Raw genomic sequence first — 23062 nt, 5'->3', positions numbered from 1 at the left:
CGACTCGCTGACGGCAGCTCCGAGGGAGCAGCGCGGGGCACCTGCAGAGCCGTGGGCCGCTCCTGTCCGAGCCGCGTGCGGCTGCCCCGCCCCCCCCCCCCCCCCCGGGACCGGGAAGGTGCAGGGGCCGCCCGTGCGCGTCACCTTGACCTCGGGCGCGACGGCGGCAGGACCCCGGCGGCAGCCAGCAGCAGCGCGAACCGCCGCACCTCGGCGGCCCTGCAAGCCGCGTCCCCTCCCCGGAGGCCGGGACGCACGCGCCGTCATCTCCTCACTGGCCTCGGAAAACCCGCCCCAACGGCGACCAGCACACCGACCGTCCTGGGGACCGAGCCCCGACCGCCTCGCCCGACCGCCGGCCCGCGGCAGCCCCGCCCCCGGACCAAGCCCCGCCCCGCCCCGCGCCGAGGCCCCGCCCCCGAACCAAGCCCTGCCCCGCGCTGAGGCCCCGCCCCCGGACCAAGCCCCGCCCCGCGCCGAGGCCCCGCCCCGGACCAAGCCCCGCCCCCGCCGAGGCCCCGCCCCCAGACCAAGCCCCGCCCTGCGCCGAGGCCCCGCTCCCGGACCAAGCCCCGCCCCGCGCCGTGGCCCCGCCCCCGGACCAAGCCCCGCCTCTGCGACTGCCGGCGGAAGCAACGGGGCGGGCCTGCCTCTCGCGGGACCTACAGCATTTCTGGCGAGATTTCGATACCGCGGGCAAGGGGTATCTCGCGGGAAGTTGAACCGGAAGAGCAGGGTGTAGACGTGAAGGCGGGTGTGCGCCTGACCTCCCGGACCGCTTAGGTGCTGCTGGGCGGCGGGGACGTCTTGTTGGGCATCTCCCGGCGGGATAATGTTGACTCGGGTGAGGGCTGGCACCTCCGGGCCGACGGGGCGGGGGGGGGGGATGCGGGGACTTGGCTGGCTTCCCGGGCAAAGCCCTGGAGTGGGCGGGGTGCCGGGACGCTTGGTGGTGGGCGCTCTCGGTCCTCGGGGTCGGGTCGGGTCGGGGTTACAGGTTAGGAGTTAGGGTTAGAGGTTAGGGGTTGGGGTTAGAGGTTGGAGTTAGGGTTAGGGTTCGGTCTCCCAGGGGTTAGTGTTAGGGGTTAGAGGTTGGGATTGGGGGTTAGGGTTCCCACTCCCAAGGTTCACAGCCGCCCGCGGACTTGCCTCCCTGCTCCCTCCGCCCGGAGCGGAATGCCAGCTCCGCCAGGCCAAGGCCGAGGGTCCTGCTCTCTCCTGGGAGCTTAGGACGTTACCTAGTAACACCTCCCTAAACGTCGGGTGAGTCCGGGAGATAGAATCGGAAGGAGTTTCCACAGGAAACAAGTGACTTTTTTTTTTTTTTTTCCAAAATCACCTTTTCATTTTAGAATAATTTTACATTAACAAGAGTTGCAAAGATAATACAGATTTCCCATAGGCTTTTCACCCAGTTTCCCCTAATGTTAACGCCTGGAGGGGCTTAATTAAGTTAATTTTGTTCCTTTGACACAGTTTCTTCTGCGAGGGCCGCTAATTTTCCTACGGCCACAAATTCTTTAACCTTTGCTTAGATTATTTGCAATGATCATTTGAAGAAACCCTCATGCTCCCTTGCAAGAAGTATCAATAATCATAAAACGCGTTCTTCAGAAAATAACTGCTCATTTGAAGTTTAATAAATTTGTAATATCAGATTGTGTCAGCAGCTTTTTCTTGTCGTCATAGCTGAAAGCAAAATCAGAGAGGAACCTGGCAAAACAGATTTGCAAAGTTGTATTGGATCATTTTGAAAAACAGTATTCCAAAGAACTTGGAGATGCCTGGAATACAGTAAGGTTAGTAAACCTCGTCTCTTGATGCTTTATGGTCAAACACAAAATAAGTCCTTTGGGGAGGGGTGCTGCGAGGATAAAAGAGGAATCTAAACCTGGCTGCCCTTTTCCTACAGATGCTAAAGAAGAGAACTGTGAGGAAATAGACAGAATCATAGGAAAATGAAAAAGGGAGAAAGAAAACTTTTAGTAATAGGAGAAAATTGTGATGGCCTTGCCTTGAGCAATTATTTTGATCTTGGAAAGAAGAATGTCCACCAGTTTGACAAAATTGATTATAGTGTAACAGAAACGTCTTAAAACTTTTGTGGGTATTTGACGAGTATCTGGAATTCAGAAGATAATACAATAAATCTTGAAAGTGGATGCTCCTCTCACTTAGCTAGAGTCACTTTATTTGGGCATCATATTTCTTCCCTGTGTCTTTGGCATGCTGTGTTTTGAACAGGTGTGTACACACACACACACACACACTACAGATTCTTTAAATGTGTTATGGAAAACAAATGTTTCTTACATAGAAATAAGTAAGATGAGTGGTATTTGTTCAGTGATTCTGCCTTTGGTCAGAGTGTTATTCCATGGGTTCTTTACATTGAGTTTTTTCTTTTCAAATTTTTATTGAAGTTCTAGTTAACATATAGCACAGTGTTGGTTTCAGGAGTAGAATTAAATGACTCATCACTTACATAAAACACCCAGTGCTCAGCGCAATGTGCCGTCCGAAATACTCGTCATCCATCTAGCCCATCCCTCAGTTTGTTGCCTATAGAGAATAGTCTCTTACGGTTTGCTTCCTTTTTTTTTTTTCCCCTTCCCTCATGTTCATCTTTTGTTTCTTAAGTTCCACATATGCATGAAATCACACAGTACTTGTCTTTCTCTGGCTGACTTATTTCTCTTAGGATAAATACATGTAGCTCCATCCATATTGTTGCAAATGGCAAGATTTCATTCTTTTTGTTGACTGAGTAATATTATTCCGTTGTATATACACCACACCTTCTTTATCCATTCTTCGTTCGAAGGATATTTGGGCTCTTTCCATATAATTTACCTATTGTTGGTAATCCTGCTGTAAACATATGGGTGCACGTGCCCCTTCAAATCAGTATGTTTGTATCCTTTAGGTAACTACTCAGTGGTGCAATTGCAGGATCATAGGGTAGCTCTATTTTTGACTTTTTGAGGAATCTCCGTAGTGGCCGCAGCAGTTTGCATTCCCACCGACAGTGTCAGAAGGTTCCCCCTTCCCCACATCCTCACCAGTTTCTGTTTCTTGAATTGTCCATTTTAGTCATTCTGACAGGTGTGAGGTGATATGTCATTATAGTTTTGATTTGCATTTACCCTGATGATCTTTTTTTTTTTGATCATCTTTTCATGAATCTGTTGTCCACCTGGATGTATGTCTTCTTTGGAAAAGTGTCTATTAATAGCTTCTGCCCATTTCTTAACTGGAGTATTTATTTTTTGTGTGTTGAGTGTGATATAAGTTCTTTATAGATTTTGGACACTGTCTCTTTATCTGAATGTCATTTGCAAACATCTCCTCCTATTCCGAAGGTTGCATTTTCATTGGTTGATTATTTCCTTTGCTGTGCAGAAGCTTTTTATCTTGATATTCTCATAGTTCATTTTTTCGTTTCCCTTGGCTACATTGCATTCTACATATATTCTGTGCCCTATATCCAGTCTTCTTGCAGTCTGGTATTCGTGGGGGAAAAGGAGGCTGGTTAAAACTATATAAACTGTTAATTCCATAAATATCGTGATAGAACTAGGCAGGAGTACCTTGTCTTATTTAACAGAGCTTGAGGGAGGAGAAGCCAGGCCTTAGTAACTTAACAGGAGTTACTTTAGCAGAAAGAACCAGGTTATTTAGGTTGAAAGAAGAGGGTGCACTGCTTCTAAAGCTGGAGGCAAAAGCCCAGTACATTTTACTCAGGCAAAAAACGTTATGTGGCTGTAGACAATGGAATTGAGTCACATTATTGTCATTAATCTCATCTTGGATCAGCTCAGTAACACATTCTTATTTACAAGGGACAGCTTTGAGCACTTTTTAAAACGGATTCAGTATTGAACATAATAAAGTCTCAGGTGATTCTGAGATAATTTGAGAGCGAATTACATGGTTTTAGGAACTCAAATACTATAAAAAAAAAGTAGTTCATTGTTGTGGCTTTTCTTTCAAAATTAGATTTTAAGGTGGGTGTCTTCTGTCACAGAGAAGAAAGAAAAATGGTAGTGAAGCATAACGGATGCATTATGTCTTTCGTATGTAAAGTCACCCACATAGAACGTCCCAACAACCACATAATATGCATATTGCACACCAGGTGGGATTGGCTTTGTGTGGTTCTCCGAACAAAGCTCTGAGTGCTGTTTCCCATGATGGAACTCCACAGAGTTTAGGTGACTTGCTCAAGTGGACAGCTAGTAAGTGTCAGAGCAGGGATGTGTGTCTAGGCTTTCTGGTTCAAGAACTTGTACTGCTAACCCCTCTTCTCACACCTGGGGTGTAATTAGGCATTCATGGATGATTAAAAAAAAAAATTTAAAAAGCATATTGTCCTCAGATTGTATAGTCCTGTGGCTGCCGTTTCTCTGTAATGAGTTATTTTTCTATTTAATGTGCTCAGACAGATTTATAAAGTATTGTTTGACCCTAAACAAAATGAGCAGTGAACCTCAAATCCATTTAATTAGCTGTGCCTTCTGCTTCATCTACCTTTTTGTTGGGTTTTCATGGTAATTTAAGTTTTGCATAAATGTGCTGGATTTGCCCTGGGCAAAAAAGGCTGAGCTTGGAAAGTAGTCTGAGCTTGGAAGATGGCATGGGGAATTGAGAGCAAATATTTTTGTGGGGTTTTTTTTTTTCAACTTTTATTTGGAAGACATAGTGTCCTGCTTCCAGAGTCTGTTCACTTCCAGAGAAAGATGAGTACATTCTTGTCTTCCGTCTAGAAAGTGATTCACTTATTTTTAGTTTTCCTGTAGGAGATTAGTGGGAAAGATTTCATATGTATTGAAATTTTACTGTTTTCTGATAACCTGTTCTACAAATCGCCCTGTGAGCGGCCCTTTAGGGTGCTGCTCGCCCGGTGCCTACGTTATCTTGCAGGTACGCCCCTCTGTGCTGGGATTTTCAGCTCCCTGCAACGTGCTGCCATCTCACTCTGTGCAGCCCTCCCTAAGCTTTGTTCCATACTAGTCAGCATCTTGGGTGACTTCACTGAGTTCGATACTAGGCAGTCTCAAAAGCATGTTATTTTTTCCTTCTCCTATGTTGTCAGGGCCCAGTTGCATATTTTATCTCCCCTGTTAAGGGTGTCACCGTCCATGTTTCCCCTTTTTCCTCCACACCTTCAAGGTAAACAATGCACCTTAATCAGAAATATGCCTGACACTTGCCCTCTGCTGCCGGGAGGCTATCTCTAAGCCCTTGGAATGTCCTGCCTAAGGCATCTTTGTTTACCTGGGTGGTTGGGCTGCGCCGGAAGGTCCGACAGTGTGATTCCCGGTGGGGGCTACGGGCCCTGTTTGGGCCTGCTTCCCAGCTCTGACCTCCAGAGGAGTTGGGCGCTAAGCATTCATCTGGTGATGATGTTTGTGGGACTGGGCGCCAATAAAATCTAGGGTCCAGGCCTCTGGGGAGCCCTGTACTTGGCAGTACTCCTGTGCATGTGGTCACATGTTGTTGAAGGAACAGTCGTCCTTGCCTGTGATTCCACGGGAGGGGACTCCTGGAAGCCTCTCGCCGTGAGCACTGCTGTCCTCTGTACCACTTAGCTCTCACCTTGGCTGACCTTGATGGTTCGGACCCTCAAACCGCGTACTGCCATATGCCACTGCTCTGCCTCTATTGGGCTAAATGCCCTCCAAATGCGTCTACTGCTTCCTGAGAAATTTCTTAATTTGGATTTCTCTTTTATCTGTCACTGCTTCCTTGGGATGCGGCCATAGCCCCTCTCCATGGTTCCTATCTCCAGTATTTGTCGGCTCAGTTAGCAACTGCTTCCATGACCCTGTCCCAGGCAGTGTTGTAACCGCCTTACAGATGTTCACGGAATCCTTTGCACAGCCTTCCGAGGCAGCTACTGGTGTTCACATTGTGCAGATGTGAGCGCTCAGGTATAGGGAAGTTGGCTCACTCGCGCAGTGAAGCACAGCTCCCGCTTGGGGGAGCCTTGGGGGTTGTCTCAGCTGCCCTGTCCCACAGTGTCCCAGTGCTGGCATACCCCGTTGTGCCCCTCCTGGGACAGAAGCCTCCTGAGCCCCTCTGTCTGCAGTGTTATGTGTGGACTGAGCACATTGTTGTTACTTGACAGGCTCCTTCATCCCCTCTGCTGGAATGACCCTCTCCTTTTTCCCTCTGTATAGTGGTTAAGGCTTGGGTTTAAATCCGACCTCTGCACCTCGTAGCAGGTGACCTAACGTAAGGTACTTAGCATCTCTGTGCCTCACCATCCTTACGTGTAAAATAGGATCTACTTCATATAGTTATTGGGGAAGATAAAATGGTTTTCTACATATACAAAGTGCTTAGGGTACTGTTTGGCATGTGGTAAGCCCTGGGTGTTATTTTTATTACTGTTACTGTTGTTATCCAAGCCTCCATCAAGCTGTCCCATAGACTCTTGACAAAATTGCTTCTGCCTTTGTGTTCCCATTGCGTTTTCTTGATAACAGCTATTATAATTCTTTCAAGATGTCTTCTCTGACGAGGGAGGGTCTTGAAGAACCAGTACCTTAAGACTTGAGCAAGTCATGTACTTATTTATAGTTTAGTGTTTATAAACCAGGCGCTGTGCTAAGCATGGGGTGGAGGGGTAGGGCACAAAGATGGATTATATATATATGCTGCCCTCATTGGAAATCTTTATATGAACTTTGGAAATTTTGTGTGCACTTTGTAGAAAGTGAAACAAGAGCCTCAGTTAAATCTGGCTTGTCTGTAATTTTTTTTTTTTAACACACTCTTCTCACTAATGCAGAGTTCACACACAGTGGAGAAAAACTATTATATAGCCAGACTGCAGTAGCAGAATCTGAATGGGGTGGAATGGGGTGGTTGGGGAAACAGAAATGAACCAGCATCTCTATTTCTGTTTTATCTCTTATGTTAACGTTACACAAATATTCAACCTTAATTTGTGCAAATACCTACGAAGTGGTAACTCTCAGCCCCTTTAAAAGTCAGAAGTTAGAAAGTACCAATTTGAATGGCCAAAGTGTCTCCTGTGAGCATTGTAGAGTGTCAGCCTGGGAGTGCATGCACATGTCTCCCGATCCAGAGGCTCCTTGTTTGCAGTGTTCTCAGCCTTGTGCTGGTCTCTGCCAGGAATCTAAACCTTCACTCGGGACTTCCTGTCTGGGGCACTGTGGGTAACAGATACGGACATGGATTGCCTTTCTACGACAGGCACTAAAGAAACAATGCTGGAGAAAGAGCAGGAGGCAGGCAAGTTCATCATTACAGTCTCTGAAGAATGGGGGCGCCTGGGTGGCTCCGTCATGATCCTGGGGTCCTGGGATCGAGCCCTGCATCGGGCTCTCGCTCTCTCTCAAATAAATAAATAAAATCTTAAAAAAAAAATCTCTGAAGAATAAAAAGAAAAGTCTCATAAACGTGCTTAGGTGTACCTCCATGACTTGATTGAATCATTTGAGTCCTACTTTTAAAGTGATAGAATGAGCACCCTCTGGTGGATACCAACAGCAGTAAAACAAAAGGGATTTTTATTTTTTTTAACCGTAAAAGTTTAATTGGTAATTTTGTAATCGACAGTTATACCAATTGTGCTTAGTAATACCTAGATAAAATGATACTTAATCCTCACTATTATATAGGAAGGTAGAACAGAGAATGAATACAAAGGAGTAGAGTAAAATCACAGAAAAGTTGAATGAAGGTTAATAACATCAAATAACTTTGTCCAAATAATACATTATACAATTTTTCAAGGGATACGTGTGGGCAGGCAAGTTATAGCAGTCCCCTTCTAGATTTTCAGTTTCCACGTTGGCTCTTTCACAGAATCACTCTGTTCATTATGTGCCTAAGGGAGTGTTCTCTTTCCCAACCTGCCTTTCTGTTGTCTTTCTGTCACCTTGCAGAAAAAGGACGCACTTTCACCATCCTGATGCTTCCACGTTACATTTCTCCAGGTTGACAACATGTCCACATGCTGTAGACTGGAATGTCATTGTAAGGGTTTAGAAAGTAAATGACTGATGACTAGCACATTCTTTGACAGGACAGGTGGTTTCCAAATTCTGCTTTTAACAAAAGTAAAGGAGCCCCAATCAAGTTGTTAACAGATCACTTAAAGTATTTTTTGAAGATGCATTGTTAAGTGATCTGGGAATATACTTGGAAAGAAATACAACTCAAAAAGGGAGACGTTGCTGTAACAAAATACGTTGAATTCTCACCCACTTATTTAAATGAAGGTTTTTCTCAGCTCTTGTAAAAATACAAAATAGGAATATAATTGAATTTGGACCCTGACTCAGTATGGCCTGGGTGATACTCATCTCTGAATATATGCGGACCGGGGAGGGGGGGAGAGGACGTCTCATTTCGTGGACATTGATTTCTTATCACTTTTCCTTTTTTTAAAAAAAACTTATTCATGAGAGAGGCAGAGACGCAGGCAGAGGGAGAAGCAAGCTCCATGCAGGGAGCCCGATGTGCGACTCGATCTGGGGACTCCTGGATCACGCCCTAAGCCGAAGGCAGGCGCTAAGCCGCTGAGCCACCCAGGGATCCCCTCACTTTTCCTTTTTATGTTTAGTAATTATCAAATCTATGATAGTATTTTGATCAATTTTATGATAGAGATTTTACTGATAATTGAATCCAGAATTTGCCGTTTTAAGCCTTAGAGATTTAGGCCACGGTGAAGACAAGTTTAGTGTATATGCGCGTATGTGTTTATGGCAGAGAAGTATGACAGGATAATAAAAGATTTCAAGTACAAAATGTGTTAAGATGGAGTTACATGGGGAAGTAGAATGTAAGTAGAAAAAGTTTAAAACTTTCACCTGTTCCAGAAGAGTCAGTCTATGAATTTTTAAACGGACAATGAAGGGTTTCAGAATCACTCTGGTATTTAGGTTCCACTGGATACATTTGAAAAAGTCGTATGATTCATATTTTAAAATGTCAATTTTTATAGTATGCTGGGAAGTCTGTTCTTAAATCTCTTGTGAAGATTTTGATGTCAGCCTACAGCGAGCCGGAGGGTCCCTGGTTTTCTCCCCCGTGGCGTCCGTGCAGGGACGGCCAGCATGTGCAGGTCCTGGCCTTGGGGGTCCCAGCTCCGCTGGCGGCTGGTGGAGCTGAACTCGTGTCACTGGGGATCAGGTCCCGCCAGGCCTGCGTGCGGAGCCTGGGGCTCCCTGGTGCGGGTCGGGGTCCTCGGCGCGTCCCCGTGCCGTGCGTGGGAGTCAGGACTGGAGCAGGCGTGGGCCCGCCAGCCCGGGGCATCCTCCTCCTAGCAGTGCACGCGCGTGTGTGCAGGTGCGCCCGGGTGCCGGGGGAGGGGGCGAGCGGAGGCCCGCGTCCACGCAGTCCTGCCTTCTCGGGGCGGGAAGCCGCAGGCCTCTCCGTGGTACCCGGAAGGTCGGCAGTCAGCATCGTCGGCCTTCTAGTGGTTTCTACTGCTGGCTCAGGGTGAGGTGGGCGCGGCTCCGTCTCGGTCGCAGGGCTCCCAGGGCTCCCCCGGCGGCCCCCGCTCCGAGGTCTGGTTCCGGGGGGGCAGGGGGGGCGGGCGCTGTTCCTGGGGCTGGTCGCGGCTGGCAGCCTCGCTCCTGGGCGCCGGGGCGGCGGTTGCGCGTCTGCCTGGGCTCCGCGTGAGCGAGGGGCCCCGGGGTCGAGCCCCGCAGCGGGCGTGCGGGTTAGGAGGAGTCAGGAAATGTGGTTTCAGCAAGTTCTTATTTTACGTAAAGGATGCGAGGAATTTCTGAAGGTCGCTGCCTCTGCCGTACGTGCGTCGCGGGGAGCGAGGGCAGGGCCACAGCAGCCGCTCCCGGGTTGGGCTGGCGACCCTGGGCCCCGCCGGGTCGGAGGCACGGGCGGCGGCACCTGCGGGCCCCAGTCAGTGCAGTGGGGCGCCGCCCCTCCACCCCGCAGGGCGCTGGGGCCCGCCCCCGCGCCGCGATTTCCCTGTTAAAGGAGTCAAAACCCCAGACAGGTCTTGGTCCAGTTCGGAAAGTAAGCCCAGGAGGGACGGAGATGACGGCGGCGGCAGGTGTCCTCCGCGGCCGGTTCACGGTGGCTCCCCAGGTGGCCCCGAGGGGTGGCCGCGCGGCCCGGAGAGCTTGCTGGAAATGGGGTGGCCCGGCCCTGCTGCCCACTGCGGCTCAGGGCCCCGGCCGGGGCGGCCGTCCTCCGGGAGCGCTGGGGCCACGGGGGAAGCGGCTCCGCGGGCGGCCCCACGAGGCTCGGGCACCGCGGCAGCTGGCGGGGACCTGGGGACCTGCGCGACCGGTGAGGACGCCCCGAGGCCCCGCCGCGAAGCCACGCGTTTCCCGCTGTGCCCCCTGTCGCTTGGCGGGAGCTGTGACCGCCCGGAGCGCGGCTTGGAGACTGCGGCGAGGCGGCGAGGCGGGCGGGCGGGCGCCTGGTGGGTGGTGTCCCGGCGGTGATCCCTAAGCACCCCTGGCTTCTGTCCCCGGGCCGGGGCCTGCCCACCTGCGCTGCGGCGGATGTGAGCTGCCCGAGCTCTCACTCGGCCAGGGGGCCTCCGACACCCACTCCTGTACCCATCCCCTGACGACAGGACGTTTCCCTCCAGTATTAACCGTCTCGGGGGGTAACGTTCTCTCTACGAACCGCTTCCCTGTGCGACGCTCGGACACCTGCCGCGCCGCGAAGCCAGTCGGGCGCTCTGGGCAAGATGCTCGGCACGGAGGGGTGAGGCTGGGCAGGTGCGGCGTTCCTCTCTGGTGCAGGACTCAAGGGGCCCCTAAACTTAATAATCAGAACAAATAACACTGTGATGGACACAACTGATACAAAAGAAAGAAAGCTCGTGATGCGTAATATACCGAAGTTTTAAGTAAAGGCGGGATCAGAGCTGTTCTGGGTTGGGCCCCTCGGACGGAGCCTATGGCAAGACGGCAAAGTCAGTGACGCTGATCCTGCCTCTGGAACAATGACCCCGTTCACTCGATTAGTACTATGAAATTGTGTTGGTATATATGATATTAATATTCTTTCCCTTTTCTTTTTCTAGGGATGTACTCATGTCTCCAGCATGCTGGCAATATGCTGTCCTTCTTAACCGATTCAACTATTCCTTTGAACTCGAAAAAAATTTACATTTAAAGGGCTATCACACCCTCTCTCAGGGGTCTTTGCCCTACCACCCTAAATCAATGCAGTGCTACCTCAGCAGGACTCCAGACAGAATGCCTTCAGAAAGACACCAAATCGGAAATCTAAAGAAATACTACCTCCTGAACGCTGCCTCTCTTCTCCCGGTGTTGGCTCTGGAATTAAGGGATGGGGAGAAGGTCCTGGATCTGTGTGCTGCTCCTGGAGGCAAATCGGTGGCTCTGCTACAGTGTGCTGATCCAGGTAGTGTGCTTTTCTTTCGCAAATTGACGACTTTTAGATATCTGTGTGTTACAAAATACTTGTAAGTATACGAGAAGTCTAAGATTGAGTTCACAGACTTTGAAAAGCTGAATACCAGGCCAGTATGTTAGAATGGAAGCTTTAGCTGAGGAATCAGTGTAATTTTTTTTTTTTCAGCTAAATACTAGCAGGTAATTTTGAGCAAAATTACCTCATTTTGTAAACATGAATCTGTCTGATAATAGGAATCCTGAGAAGCTAATAACAAAGATTTTTTATTTTATGGTTGACTTTTTATGGTTGAGAGTCTTGTATTGATATCTCGTCATACTTCTAGGCGGCAAAAACATACACATTTAAAGTTATTTTTTGTATCATTGGACCATAATGTTATAACGCAGTTCTGTCCAATAGAAATATAATGTGAAGTGCATATTAAATGTAAAATTTTTAAGTAATTAAAAAAAGTCGAAACAGTTGAGATTAATTTTGGTAATATATTGCCACCCAGTATGTTCAAAATATTATTTCAACATGTAATCTGTATAAAAACTATTAAAGACATATTTTGCATTTTTATTTTCTTAACAAAGTCTTCAAAATAGGCATGTAGTGTACAGCGCCTATCCGTTTGGACTAGCTATTTAAGTGCTCATAGCCACTCGCAGCAAATGGGTATGGTATTAGACAACACAATTTTTTAAAAAAGATTTTATTTATTTATATGATAGAGCAGAAGCAGGGGGAGCAGCAGCCAGAGGGAGAAGCAGGCTCCCTTCTGAGCAGAGCCCAGCGTGAGGCTCCGTCCCAGTCCCTGGGATCATGACCTGAGCTGAAGGCAGATGTTTAACTGACTGAGCCACTCATGCCCCCAGACAATGCAGATCTCAAAGACTTTATTTTTTTTAAGATTTTATTTATTCATTCATGAGAGACAGAGAGAGAGGCAGAGACACAGGCAGAGGGAGAAGCAGGCTCCATCCAGGAAGCCCGATGTGGGACTCGATCCCAGAACTCCAGGACTCCGCCTTGGGCCGAAGGCAGGCCCTTCCTAAACTGCTGAGCCACCCAGGGATCCTCCTCAAAGACTTTAAAAAGTTCTTTGCAAGTAACTTATCACTACCATTACTGGTATAAAAATGATGAAATGTATGTTAATGTACATTTATATAAATTTTTGTTAAAAGTAATGAGTCAACATTCATCATACATTATTTTCTTAATTAGATAATGAGATTTAAAAAATTATTTCAGATTTCCCTGGATAAATATTACTTATAGCTTGGTGAGATAAGATTCAGCATCAGTTCTGTCTGATTTTTGTTTGTTTGATGGTTTTATTTTTATAAATGCAGATGCTGTTGTTTATTATAGATAAGATGATGGAAATGGTGGGAACTGTGTTATAGTAGTTTCACTGAGCTGTTTAAATCTTGAGTCATGACCCCAGATCACATCGATATTTTTTCATCAAGCATTATTTTAATGATCTGCTAGGTGAGCACTCTAGACCCACTTTTGATTTTGTTGAAGGCAAAGGGTTACAACCCATCTCAATTACAAAAGGCTACCAGGCCTGGTCGTTTAACTCTGTTCCCTTTCTCAGCCAAGGTTCCCATGTGTTTCACTGCCTTTGTTTGGTGCTCTGTGAATGTCTGCACCTGGCACGATTTGCTGTGATGAGATTCAGGATGAGTGAGAAGCAGGCCTCCTTAGGTGTAAGGTGGGTGAGGGGTCACTGCGAAGGGAGATGCCCTGATCAGAGGTGTTCTTCAGGAAGGTGATGATCCAAAAGTTGATTCTTTTAAAACTATTCAGTCTCCCTTATTATCCCTTAGAAAGTGATGTGTCCCTAGGGCATGCATATCCCAGTTTGAAGACTGCTAACTTGTATCTTCCTTTGAGAGCACTCCCTGTTGAAGTAGATTTCAAAACCTTTTATGGGAACGGTGAATCCAGTTGTCCTAGGCATTGGTACAAATATATCAGTTAACTGTGCATTTAGGAGAAAATATACTGTGTGTTTTAGAGTTGCGATTAAAACTTTGTTATTGAAGCTTGCTGTGTTTTTTGATGTGAAAAACCACAACCAAAGGGCTAATTTTGTAAGGTTTTTTTATTATCTTTATAATTTGAGATGAAGGTTTATGGAATCGTGTTATAAGGAGTATTTTCGCTTTCATTCTTATTTTGTTATATAAGTTTTGAATATTGAGTTTTTAGTATTGTTAAAAAAAATGGAAAAGAAATGTCAAATTTGGGTACCGTGTTGAAGAGAGAGCATTTTAATCCTAAATTATCTTCATTAGTAGGCTATAGGTATTTTACATGCTTGTGATAGGGAAGGTGATTTGATTAGGAATACAAATGCAAACTGATATATCCTAGGCGTTTGAAGTGAAGAAGCCATCTTCCTGTTCTGACATCAAGGGCAATGAACCACAGGCAGTGTTCCAAGTAAAGAAGCTTTTCATCTAAGTGGGACTAATGATAATGGTTTAGTAAGAAGTACAGATGTCTTCATGCTGATGCTCAAAGCCCAAATTAGGTTAGCTACAGTGCTTGAATTTGGAATGCAGAAGCAATGCTAAAATAAGCTTTTAAAAGCAAAACCTAAAATGATGGCTGCAGCTAAATGTGCATTTATACAACAAATTTCCTTAGCTCAGTACTGGCCTTTATTCTGGGCCAAGAGGCTCACAGCTTTGAATGATTAAAAAGCTCATATTTTAGGACGATTAAAGAAATTAGCCTATTTTTCTTTTGGTCCAGCTGCTCCCACCTGTTAGGAATGGATTGTCCATTTGTTTTGTTTTTGTTTTTGTCAGCACAACCTTTATTATGTCCTGGTCTTGATAGAAGAAGAACGAGCAATTCTGATTCTAAATAGGAAAGCATTAACCTCCTAAGAATGACCCAGCTTGGTAGAGTGGCTTGATCAGCTTCCTTGCTGAGGGCTCTGTCCTCAGAACCTCCATGAAATTTTCTTTGCAGCCAGTAATACGTTTTTGACATCTAGTTAGCCTTTGGTGGTAGAAAAGACTAGAAAGTCTCCTTCCTTTACTTGCTTTTATCCTGCTTCCTGCCCTCTCAGGCCTCAGGCCTCATGCACACACTATAGGTATCACTTTCCCCCCCTCGTTCTCCCCTGCCAACTTTTTTTTCATTCTTCAGGTTTTCACTAAGGAGTCAACTTTCCTAGAAAGCCTTCCAGAACTCCCTGCATTAGGTGCACTTTTTAGTTTGGTTAGTAATAAGTACATTTTGGAATACTTGAGTGTGTGCCAAGACCGTAGTAATCACATGGTATAAATATGTTTTCAAACATTTTTTAGTAGTCTCTACTTCTGGTGTCTTACGTTGTATTTCTTTATATACATGTTTCTGAAGTCCTGGGGCCCAAAGGAACACAGTGTGACTATCACTGTTGTACATGATCTTATTTAACCCTACAGCCCCATTAGTTGGGCATTATTATCTCCCATTTAGAGATGCAACTGAGAAAAAGAGAAGTTAACCTAAATTGTCCGAGGTAATTGACCTCCTAATTGACCATCATCTCCGTGGCAGATCTGAACATTTCAGAAATGTGCACTTGACTCTGTTTGGAGGTCTCCTGATGTTATTCAACTGCTGATGTGTCCAGCATCCTCCCATTGGAAAGCTTCCTGACAACAGGGGATGTTCTCACTGTTTTTTTTGTGTTTGTAGCTACTAGCACCATGCCCAGTCCAAAACAGGTGCTTAATAAACCAGAATCTGAAATGGTTGTATTCTCAAGTGTATTTTAATCTATGGTCAACTGTGGTTTTTTGGACAAATTTGTCGTTAAGTTTGTTGTGAAGTTGTAACATTGCTTCCAGATATCTCAAAGAACCTTACCATTAGCCTTCATTAGCACTTCTAATAATATATGGGTAATATTATTCTAACTTTTACCTTGAGAGGGACATTATAATTTCTCAGATAATCATAATTATGGCTTATAACTCCAAGGAACAACTAACAGAATTGCAAATAGACAGAATTGTTGGGGTTTTTTTTTTCAAGTTAATTGTACCACAGCAAATTAACAAATGAAACTACCAGCTCAGTTTCTTTCCATGGACCAAAGGCTGCCACATACAGATGGAAAGCCTTAATGACTTTTTCTGGTATTTGTTAAATTCATCTCCTTTCCTGCTTAGATGAAGAAATACCAAAATTTGGTTTATTTTTTGACTATTTAAGCATGAGGTAAATTCTGTTTCAATGCAGTAAGTCTTAGTGTGTGTGTGTGTGTGTGTGTGTGTATACACACACACTTATATGAAACTTGGGTTGTGATATATATTTTGAAATGTTTAACCAATCTAAGACAATTTTAAATAAAATCTACATCTAGGCCAAACAATATAACATAAAGCTATATTTTAACTAAGAGACTTATTTTAAAATGCTGAATTGTGAATCTTGACCAAAGCTGTAATTTAATGAAAAACTGACCTGATTTTCAATGTTAGCAATTTAAATATTCTTTATTATAATGCCATGTTTCAAATCAAGTCAGCCACATTAGTGAGCACACATTATGTGTGCAAGGCCTTGAATGGTAGATGTGGAGCTGTGAAGGATACAGAAATAATTGGTTTCTTGCAGAACGACAAATTAGGTCTCCTAACCAACCCTCCTGCTTAAAAACAACTAAAAAATGTAGGATAGAATGTTAAACAGAATCTTTTTAAATGCATTAAGTGATCTCCAAATAGTGATCACAATCTAAGAGATAATGGGAACATAGAAGATCATTTGAGCATCAAAGCTAGTTTTTCACTTGTGAACATTTGCTTAACCTAAAAAACTTGCATGTTGATTTTCATTGCTTCATGAAAATGTGGGAATAAAATACAAAGACAAAGCCTGCCCAAGAGAGCATCTGTTAGGAGGTTAGCTTACAGAAAGCTGAGATTCCAAAATGGTATACCCTCCATGTAAGGTAAACTAAGAAGAAATAGTCCTGTCCTAAGGGACTGAAAGAACCATCTGTCTTCAACTTTGGTGTTGGAGGAGGAATGGAAGTACCCTCTGAAATTGTGTGAGCACAACTAAGCCAGTGCAGACCATTATAATGAGGTTGCAGAACTCTGAAAATAAAGAGAAGATCTTAAGAGCAGCCAGAGAGGACAGCTTACCTTCAAAAGACAACAGACAGGATTGACCTTTGAGAGTAACAGTGGAAACTAGCATTCAGAGGAATGATGCTTTCAATGTCCTAAGAACAGATGACTATAAATCCAGAAATACGTTCACTGAAATATCCCCGAAGAGCAAAAGTGAAATGGACATTATATTTTAGACAAAAAGAGAGTGTAAGTTTGTCATGAATGATTCTGAAAGATGTGGTTCAGGAAAAAGGAAAGCCATTGTAAATGGATGATGAAAGATAACAAGAAGAAATGCAGAACAAAGAAGATGGGAAATAGAGGGGTAAAATCTAAAAGTCAATGACTATAGAAGAAAATGATGATAATGTTTTTTGTGCAGTTAAAAAATGTGAGCCCAGATAAAACCCAAATATATAGTAACATTAGTATCTAGCTTAGGAGGGAGAATTAAAAGATTCTTATGTCTTTTAGGAAAAATGGTAAAGTTGACTCACTTTAGACTTTTTTTTTTACATATACATGTTAAAAATTTTAGGTTTAGGGGCAGCCCGGGTGGCTTAGTGGTTTAGTGCCTGCCTTTGGCAAAGGGCGTGATCCTGGAGACCCAGGATCTAGTCCCACCTCGGGCTCCCTGCATGGAGCCTGCTTCTCTCTCTGCCTGGGTCTCTGCCTCTCTCTCTCTCTGTATCTCTCATGAATAAATAAATAAAATCTTTAAAAAAAATTTTAGGTTTACCAGTAAAATAATAGAAATGGAATATAAAATATTTAAACCAGAAAAAAGGAGAAGTGGAATGAAAAATAATTAAGACTCCTTTGGGTCTCTTAGTATCTGATGGGGACAAGGTGTGACTTTGGGGAGCTCTCTTGGCCCAGTTTATGCTCCACCACGGTCGTGTTAGGCATCATGTTTGCTCCCATTCCTTACTTAAAGGCTTGAGAGACTTGAATTGTTTCCAGACTGGAGAAACCCTGGAAAAGATTCCTGCCGTTCCTGCAGTTACCTGCTGCTGATGTTAACAACTGCCATGAATTGAGGAAATCTCTACACCTGACTGGTTGCGGTGACTGGCCTTGGGACTCTCTGGCTTCCTTAGCACTTGCCTGTAGGGGCCATGTGGCACAAACATGAAGTGTGTGGGAGTTACCAACTCTTGGAATGGGCTTCAACCAATGAGAGGCAGGAGACAGGAAGATCCGCAGATTAATTGTTCTTCCTCCCCACTCCGCTAAACCCCAAAGTTTCTTCCAAGACTCAGCAATTTCAGACTATCAGTGTATCCTGAGAGGCTGACCAGTTCTGTAGCCAGCTTGATTGCAAACCCTCTTATACTTGTGTTCCCTCTTGGCATGATTTTCTTCCTTTTTTCTCTCTAGCTTCCACGGGGTTGCATCTCCTCCATAATAGAAACTTTTGCCTTAGGTCTTTTTCTAGTGAATTCAGGCTTTTAGACAACTGTCCATAAGCTGCATTAGCAAATCTTCCAAAAGCCCCTGAAATAAACACATAAACTAATTTTTTTTTAAGTATATTACCTGTGCAAATGCAGCCTTAAGGTGATTTCCTACTCCTTTCCCTGCCCCCAATAAAATTGAGGCCATCTCCCGAGTGCCTTCTATATAAAAATTGTGGTGCAGTGGTAGTAGAAAAGGTAAGCAGTGCACACAAACATCTCATGAGGTAAACTATGAAGTACTATAGGAGAGGTTCAGAGTATATATGAGAAGTGGACAAGTGAGTCAAATATGGTGGAGCACAGAGCATGTTGGTAAAATAGTGGGAGGTTAAAATTGAAAGGTTGTCTTGAGGTCTCATTACCACAAACCTTGAAATGAATCAGTAGTTTGAACTTTAATGGATGACAGGAAATCATTAAACGTTTTAATCAGGAGTGACAATCAGAGAAAACATATATATTGACATGTATAGATATGTAGGTGTGCATATATTTATACATATAGATATTTGAGCAAAAGGTTTATAAAAATATTTCCCCCTCAACATTATTTATACATGTAAATATTTTATATATATTTATACATGTAGATACATATATTATCTATAGATTCATACAGATATTTGAGCAAAAGGTTTATAAAAATATCTCCCCATCTACTTTAGAATTTCACCTTCATTTGGTTTTCTAGCTTTGTTTCCCTGGTAACCTGACAGATTGTCACTATGTTTCCAGGCAACATTACTCATGATAAAAAAGACTCTGTTAAAATGCATGTGCACTGAGAAAAAGAATAAATAAGCTCCAGAGACTTGATGGGGAGGCCTTGATTGGGCCTTCCTGAGTACAGTGATTCTGGTAACTGGGCATCCCTCATGGGCATCCAGAAGCTGCACCCTTGGAGTTGTTAGAAGAGATGTCTCCTGTGGGACATGAAGCTTTTAAGTCCGGACAGCTCCTACACCTGCCCAACGTGAATCTTCTCTTCTTGCACCTAAATTACCAACTTACCGAATTACAAGGTGCTCCGTGAAAGAGGAATGTGTCACCCTTCCCTCTCAGCAAGCTGTGGTTTCTGTCCTTTGTAGGACGATGCAAAACATGACCTGTGTGAATGTTGAGCTGAATCAGACCTGAAGATCTAGTGGTTGAAAAGACTAAAAACCTAGAAATTATAAAAGTGATATGATTGACGTAAAAATCGTGAAATATATGAATTAAAAAAGATACTACAAATAAATTCAGAAGACAATGTAAGAAACCCTTGCAGATCAGATGGCAGAAAAAGGGTTAATATTCATACAATGAAAATATTGTTACTTGTTAGTAAGAAAAATACAAATAGTGCAACAGGAAAAAAAAAGGCAAAGGGTAAGAATAGGCATTGACAGAAAAGCAAAACCAAATGGCAAATAGAAAATGAAAAGATGTTCAGTTGTGTTAGAGATCAGAGATTATTATACTACATCACATCCCACATCAAACTATTAATAAGAACACGTCTTGTGGGAGTTTGGTGACGGGATGAGATAATATACTAAAAGTAAAAATTCCCCTGCCCAAACCTATCCATTTTTCTGGAATGTTCTCATAATAATAAAAACATATTATGAAAGGACAACTGTATAAAGATGTTAGTTGAATTTTATTAGTGATGACAATGTGAATGCCCAGTGATTGGTACTGGATGAGTAAAGGGTGGCTCATCCATTTCATGTACTATTTAGTAACCTTTAAAAATTATTTATATTTCTGTCAGTTGACTTGTCAGTTGACTTTAAAGTATTGGCATATATATGGGTTTATAATTCAGGTTCATTCTGATGGGGTAGGTGGGCAGTTGGTAGAGAGAGTACGTAAAAAATGAGATGAAGAAATGACACTGGAAATATATAATTCCATTTATATAGATTTTATATAGGTATACACATGAAGGGATGTGGTATGGTAGTATGATTACCGAAGTATTAGATGGCTATCTGAAGACTGGGTTCCAGGTGATTTTTTTTTTTTTTTTTATGTTCTACTTTTGACCATTTAAAAATATGCTTGTATGTGTACGTTATATATCATAATTCATATTACATAATAAATACATATAAATATTACATATACATATGTATTTAAATAAAGGAAAGACAGGATAACTATTTCACAGGTTAGGGAATGAACCCCTTTGCTATGTGCCTTCTTTTTTTAAATTTTTTAAATTTTTAATTTTTTATTTTTTGCTGCTATGTGCCTTCTGAACCGAGGAGTACAGCATGGTGCTTAAGAGATGCCTAAGGGCAGGTCGGGCTCTGATATATGGAGGGGCTTGTAGCTCTGTGAACTTGGGCTTATGGTCTGGGTTTCCTCATCAGTAAAATATAAACAACAGTAAACGTATCTCATAGGTTTGTGAGGACTAAATGTGTCCCTACATGTAAAGTCTTAGAGCAATGTCTAGCACAGAGTAAGGGCTCAGGAATTGTTGGTAAGTAAAATGAACATTTGTTATTACTCCTTTGTAGTCCTATGCTTAGATATGTCATCAAAATATCACATTTAAACTTAGCAACCAATTTTTAAGGTAGCTGTTGTAGGGGAGATAAAATTTCTCTTCTGTCCTCTTAGGGTTTCTCATTGGGAGTGACAAAAAACCGATTAGTGGAAGTAAAGCACACAAATTTTGTTTAGTAAAATTTTACATGTACATGGGAGTTGCCACAAGGAAACGGAAGATCCACAAAAGTGGTCAAGCATGAGTGCTTATGTACGAGGTTGAACGTAGAGTGCCAGTTGTGGGAAATAACTAAAATATGTCGGGGAGAAGACAGGAAGGATTTTTAACATATTGTTAAATAGATTTCTCTTGGCCCGACTCCCCATCTCTGGTGATAAGGTATTTCTTTCCTTGTAGTATATGTAGAGTATCTCCTTCTGGGAAGAGAAAGGAAGGTAGAAATGTCCTTCCTGCATCTGTTACTCAAGTGCCTTTAACTCAAAATAAGATGCCGAAGTGGCATATTTTGGAGAGGCATGTTCTGAACCCCTTCACTAGGTACAATCCCCATTTTACACGTAAGGAGACTGAGACTTAGAGAGAGCTAAGTAACTTCCCGAGTCACTTCCTGATTTGAGCCCATGTCTTACCGTAGAGCCAGCAGCACTTGACATGCTTTTTTCCACATACTGTGTACCTTCTTTTATTTAAAATGAAAATGTTCTGTCCCAGTAACAGAGCACTTGCTCTTAAGAGCTTTGTGGGGAGCACTGTGGGTTTGAGGTGTTGGTTGTGTAGCACATCATTAGGAATCCATGACTACATTTGGAGGAGTAACTGGGCTAAGCTCCGACAGGCTGTGTAGGCATGACTACTGTGCGTTTGTGTGTGTTGCTGTTTTTAAAACCAAAGATAATCGTAGTATTTCCCTTTGTACCCTATTTCTGCATAGTTATGATGAATTGGTTTCTTTCTGAAATTTATTTGCTCAAAAAAAGTAGGAACTTAGCAATTCCATTGTATCCATTTTAAAACTTTTTAATCCTTGATATCTAGGTTATCTTCACTGTAACGAATACGATGGCCTGAGATTCAGGTGGCTGAAGCAGACGTTAGAATCTTTCATCCCACAGCCGTTGGTAGATGTAATTAAAGTGTCTGAATTGGACGGCAGAGACCTGGGAGATGCGCAGCCAGGAACGTTTGACAAGGTACTGTTATTACACTGTGACAAACTGACGGGCTCCCGGTGGTCCCGCTGTGACGTTGCTTTGTTGTTGTTGTTTTCCATCTGCTTCCAGACACAGCCTGGTGCAATTTCTTGGTGCTCTGGGAAATTTTGATAAAGTGAACAAGGAAGCGGTTTTTGCTGGATGCTCAGCATGCTTCAAAGGAAGCAGTAACATTGGGATTGGGGATTATTGTATGTTTTCTTTATTTCCAGGTACCTCAGAGATACTCAGGAAAAGATCCGGTATTATTTGGGTCAATGCACAAACGTAGACACTATATTGCTTTAGTTTGGAAACGTTTTCTATCTGAGTATGACAGTTGAAGAAAAAGAGAACATTTCAGCAAACCAAAATTGAAATATTACTTCTCAAAAATAAATGCTGAGAGTTCAGAAATATGTTAATGTCTGTTTAAAATGAGTAACTTTTATAGAAGCTTTTGCTGTAGTCGTCAAGAATATGAAATATGAGTAGACATTAGTAGACTTTTGGTCCTCCTATTCCCTCTCCCCGCCAAAAAAACAAACCTTAAAAGTGTGCAGGGAATTTTCATGTAAAGTATTAGTGAAGACATGTCATGAAGAATTTACTATAGTATATTTTTGATTTTGAAAGAGATGTCTTTATTAGCTGTTTTTTGTCATGTTTTACATGACTACTCCATGTATCTTGCATCTGAGACTGTATCTTCAGTGCACATGTGCATTATATATCCTTTTTTCCTCTAGGTGTTAGTTGATGCTCCATGCTCCAATGATCGGAGTTGGTTGTTCTCTTCAGATTCTCAGAAGGCAGCCTGTAGGATAAGCCAAAGGAGGAATTTGCCTGTTCTGCAGATAGAACTCCTAAGGTGAGGGCTATTCATAAAACAGTTTATTCTGGTTTCTAATGACACGCCATGACACAGAGAATTCCCCAGAGGGTCTCTGTGTAGGAGTTGGTAACTATTCTTCCAAAAGCTGTATCCAGAAAATTCTTGACCTCTTTCCTTTCAGCCCTCATGCTGTAGGCCCTGCCGCCCCCTCCTCCGCCCCCTCAGTGAATTGTAGTACTGTAGTACCATTGTCTTTTAAGGAACACATGTGATTTTACTGTGGTTTAAAGTTATTTGCATATCGGGACCATCTCAAACCCAGGGCTCAGCACCCTATTTTTTAACCAGAACCTGAACAGTGCCCCGCATCGTAGCTTTGGACCAGGATGTATTTTTTTGGTAATGGATACATTGTTCTAAATGAGTCAGCCTTCTAGGAAGTCATAGTTCATTGTTAGCACTTATCTACCTTCAAAGAATTTTCCAGAAGCATGTGATCACCAAGAGATGCATTGTTTTTTGTTTGTTTGTTTGTTTGTTTC

The 23062-nt window shown here is 43.5% G+C and overlaps 1 protein-coding gene across 6 annotated transcripts in view; it reads left to right on the top strand.

Moving 5' to 3' along the window:
• Positions 1 to 692: 692 nt before the first annotated feature.
• NSUN3 (NOP2/Sun RNA methyltransferase 3) overlaps positions 693 to 23062 on the top strand; it is a 55121-nt gene continuing 32751 nt past the window's right edge. For 2 of the 6 annotated variants that reach the window (XM_072811786.1, XM_072811787.1), the window contains exons 1-5: positions 693 to 844; positions 1690 to 1799; positions 11045 to 11388; positions 21531 to 21685; positions 22435 to 22556. In XM_072811786.1, the coding sequence (XP_072667887.1) occupies positions 833 to 844; positions 1690 to 1799; positions 11045 to 11388; positions 21531 to 21685; positions 22435 to 22556 (743 nt within the window). In that variant the 5' untranslated portion in view covers positions 693 to 832. Of the gene's footprint in view, positions 845 to 1076; positions 1264 to 1689; positions 1800 to 9678; positions 9791 to 10606; positions 10723 to 11044; positions 11389 to 21530; positions 21686 to 22434; positions 22557 to 23062 lie in introns of those variants that run through there. The other 4 variants (XM_072811789.1, XM_072811790.1, XM_072811791.1 and 1 more) reach the window with 4 other exon arrangements.

The sequence above is a fragment of the Canis lupus genome, chromosome 35, assembly GCF_048164855.1.
Source record: "Canis lupus baileyi chromosome 35, mCanLup2.hap1, whole genome shotgun sequence".
Classification (NCBI taxonomy): Eukaryota; Metazoa; Chordata; class Mammalia; order Carnivora; family Canidae; genus Canis; species Canis lupus.
This window is presented reverse-complemented; position numbering and strand designations above follow the sequence as displayed.